The following is a 4283-nucleotide window of genomic DNA, read 5'->3' as shown; positions in this document are numbered from 1 at the left end:
TCGTACTACCGTCTCCCATTTCGTTCCGCCACTCCCATGGACAATCCGATCCACAAAAGGTGCACGCTACCGAGTCTCGGTCCCCACGCTGCCGCGGCCGTGCTCCTCCTCCTCCTATCTCCGGCGGCGGTCACCCCGGTCGCGAGCCACAATGACCACGGCGAGCACAAAAACTACCTCGTCATCGTGCGCAGCAAGTACGAGTACGATAAGAATCTGCACAAGAACGTGTCAAGCTGGCACGCGTCGCTCCTGTCGTCGGTGTGCGACACTGCCAAGGAGGCCCTGGAAGCGGACCCGTCCGCCATGACCCGGCTCATCTACTCCTACCGCAGCGTCGTCAACGGCTTCGCCGCCCGCATGACGCCGGAGGAGCTGGAGAAGATGTCCAAGATGGAGTGGTTCGACCGAGCCCTCCCCGAGCAGACGTTCCACCTCCTGACCACGCGCACGCCGCAGATGCTCGGGCTCATGGGCGGCAGCCGGGGCGGCGGCCTGTGGAACACAAGCAACATGGGCGAGGGCGTCATCATCGGGATCCTCGACGACGGCATCTACGCCGGGCACCCGTCGTTCGACGGGGCCGGGATGCAGCCGCCGCCGGCCAAGTGGAAGGGCCGGTGCGACTTCAACAAGACGGTGTGCAACAAGAAGCTCATCGGCGCGCGCTCCTACTTCGAGTCGGCCAAGTGGAAGTGGAAGGGCCTCCGCGACCCGGTGCTCCCGATCAGCGAGGGGCAGCACGGCACGCACACCTCCAGCACGGCGGCCGGCGCGTTCGTGCCCAACGCCAGCGTCTTCGGCAACGGGCTCGGCACGGCGACCGGCATGGCCCCACGCGCGCACATCGCCTTCTACCAGGTGTGCTACCAGGATAAGGGCTGCGATCGGGACGACATACTGGCTGCGGTGGACGACGCCATCGAGGACGGCGTCGACATCCTGTCGCTGTCGCTTGGCCACGAGGATGCCATCGACTTCTCGGACGATCCCGTCTCGCTCGGCGGGTACACGGCGATCCTGAACGGCGTGTTCATCTGCGCAGCGGCGGGCAACACCGGCCCGGCCCCCGCGACCCTCGTCAACGAGGCGCCGTGGCTGCTCACCGTGGGCGCCAGCACCACCGACAGGAGATTCTTGGCCTCCGTAAAGCTTGGGGATAACGTGGAGCTTGACGGTGAGTCACTCAACGACCCCAACACCACCATGGGCGGCCTGCTCCCGTTGGTGCGCGACATGTCCGATGGCCAGTGCCTCAACGGGAACGTGTTGAAGGCAGAAAACGTCACCGGAAAGATCATCATCTGCGAAGCCGGCGGTGATGTCAGCACCGCGAAGGCCAGGATGCTAAAGAGCATCGGCGCGGCCGGAATGATCATGGTCACCCCGGAGGTGTTCGGTCCGGTAATCATCCCGAGGCCGCACGCCATCCCGACGGTGCAAGTCCCTAACGCGGCGGGGCAGAAGATCAAGGCTTACCTCAAGAAAACGCGGGACGCGACGGCGACGTTCGTCTTCAAAGGAGCAGCGTTCAACACCCCAAAGTCGCCGATGGTCGCGCCCTTCTCTTCGCGGGGCCCGAACAGGAGGAGCCGTGGGATTCTGAAACCCGACCTCATCGGTCCCGGGGTGAACATCCTGGCCGGCGTCCCCTCGATCGAGGACGTGGACCAGCTGCGCAACGCGCCGGTGCCCAGGTTCGACATCAAGTCCGGCACGTCCATGGCCGCGCCGCACCTCAGTGGCATCGCCGCGCTGATCAAGCACGCGCACCCGAATTGGTCGCCCGCGGTCATCAAGTCGGCGCTGATGACGACGGCGGAGCCTACCGACAACCTCCGGAAGCCGATCTTGGACGTCAACGGCAGGACGGCGACCTTGCTCGCCCTCGGCGCCGGCCACGTGAACCCGAAGAGGGCCATGGACCCTGGCCTCGTGTACAACATGACGGCCAAGGGCTACGTGCCGTACCTGTGCGGGCTCAACTACACGGACGACAAGGTGAACACGATCATCTACCCGGAGCCGCCGGTGTCGTGCGCCAACCTGTCAAGGCTCGAGCAGGACGACCTCAACTACCCGTCCATCTCCGTCATCCTCGACCAGCCGCCCTTCACCGCGACGGCCAACCGCTCCGTCACGAACGTCGGCGCCGCCAGCTCGACGTACGTCGTGGAAGTGAACGTGCCGGCGTCGGTGACAGTGGAGGTGAACCCGACGAAGCTGACTTTCAAGGCGCTGGAAGAGGTCTTGAACTACTCGGTCACAATCAAGTCGGCCAACGGCCAGGCGCTTACCGGCCCTGTCGAGGGGGAGATGAAGTGGGTCTCCGGCAAGTACGTCGTGCGCAGCCCGATCCACGTCACTACCGGAGCCCTCCCGCCCGCGCCGGCGACACGCAAACCCTAACTCTCCATAGCAGCTGGCAAATGCCTACATGGTAACGATTGGTAGTTGGCCATATGAGCTAGCGTTTGAGATCGATGTGATTCATTCACTTTTGATTCGGTAGACTAAATTAGGCATGCAGATGCAGAGCAAATCCTTCCCTTGGTGGAAGTGAGAGATACATAATTACCTCCTTATTTTTATATATTTTTTATTAAAAATAGCTCACGAATTTACAAGTTTAACAATGTAGATCTCTTGACACTGTTAAACGTTGTGGTTCTACCATTAGCAATGTAGATTAATTCTTATTTTATTGCACGACTAACGCTGGACTCAAGCTATGGGGAAAAGCCTGGTACGAAAACCAAATGTATCCTCATTTACCAATTATGGTTTTGCCGATTTTGATTATAACACAACTAATTGAACACGTCTTCTCTTTTGATTCTGTTCATTTTAAACAACCGCTAGGATACGCAATTTAAACTCGGTTACCACTTGACGAGTCATTCTCTTCCACTGTTGTGACTTTGTGCGGGGACACTAACCTGACTACCTATATGCATCTACCAAGAACAAGACTATATAAGAGAGAATAATTTGTATTGTTTATTTTTTTAGGTTAGCACTTGTATTTTCCACGATATGGATAGACCCGTTATTCTCTTGTATGGGATCTTTATCTTCTTTGGTTTTCAATGTTTTGTTTTTGACATTTTGTATTGAATTATGTTTCCAATTATTATTAATATCATCGGAATTTCAACTTAAAACATGTTTAAGTCAATTTTAAACTCTTAAAAGCATTACATATGAATGAGGTGGTGCTTTATGTTTCTTTAATACTAGCATAGAGAAATATGTATTCTATGGGTATTTTAGGTTAAAACTTTTATGTGGTGGCAGTAATAGATAATTTATTAACACTATTTGGCATTTTGATTTTATTTTTTGATTAATATGGTAATCTTTAGGCCTCCACAATTAACTTGGATTTTTTTACTTAATTTTTTTGAGGAGTTTTTAGTTAAATATTAAGATGATAAATTATGGGTGAACCAAAGGTGGAACTTTATTTAGCCCCTAGGTCCTAGCCTACGGCCTACACCCTAGCCATGTTGGATAAGACAAATGGACCATCATGACCAATACCTTTTCTTGCTATGGGGCGGTCCGGTCTTACTTTGACCAGGACAAGATTCAACAATGGCCAATTTAATGTTATCATATGTACTGCCAGTATGCAAGTAGGCTAGCCCACGAATCCGCGTATATACTACTACAGATTGACTTATCACTATCGTCACTTTCACTATCGTAGCGATAAAAACGTCGGTGTGATACTTCTACCATCGGTTGGACCGATAGGGAGGCCTCCTAAGGAATGAAACCGACAGTTGAAAACCATCAATGCGGCAGTGGTAGTGGGGTTGAATTCTACCGTCGTTTGGAACGCCGAGTCGACTGGGATAGGCGTTATGGCCGTCGGCCCTACACAACAGTTTGGTGTACCGGCGGTAGTAAATTCAACATGAGTTATTTTCTCATTTTCAACTATCCACAACACAGTTGCATCACCATTACTTTCCTACGGAGTATGCCTCGTCTTCCCTGATGTTTATATTAACTGCTCCTCTCTGCTTCTCCATCTTCAAGGTTGGCCTATTTAAGCCGAGGTTGGATGCGCTTCTTGGCAATCCACACACTCCTTCCTCCTTAGATACAGATAGATACAAACAAAGCTCTTGAGCCAACCATCTATATTTTCTTCATCGCCATGGCGCTCCTTCTCCAACTCCTCCTGCGGCAATGGCAGCGATGAAAGAAGGCCTTCAAGATTGGATACTACCGGCATCAAGGCGCATCGGTGGCTGCTCGATCTAGGTGTTAGT

The 4283-nt window shown here is 53.6% G+C and overlaps 1 protein-coding gene across 1 annotated transcript; it reads left to right on the top strand.

Moving 5' to 3' along the window:
- The first annotated feature begins 6 nt into the window (after positions 1 to 6).
- LOC136493423 (subtilisin-like protease 1) lies at positions 7 to 2697 on the top strand. The gene has a single exon (XM_066489509.1). It carries the CDS (start codon positions 37 to 39, stop codon positions 2407 to 2409), a length of 2373 nt encoding a protein of 790 aa, XP_066345606.1. The 5' UTR covers positions 7 to 36; the 3' UTR covers positions 2410 to 2697.
- The last annotated feature ends 1586 nt before the right edge of the window (positions 2698 to 4283 follow it).

The sequence above is a fragment of the Miscanthus floridulus genome, chromosome 11, assembly GCF_019320115.1.
Source record: "Miscanthus floridulus cultivar M001 chromosome 11, ASM1932011v1, whole genome shotgun sequence".
NCBI lineage: Eukaryota > Viridiplantae > Streptophyta > Magnoliopsida > Poales > Poaceae > Miscanthus > Miscanthus floridulus.
Note: the sequence above shows the minus strand (reverse complement) of the source record. Positions and strands in the feature narration are given on the sequence as shown.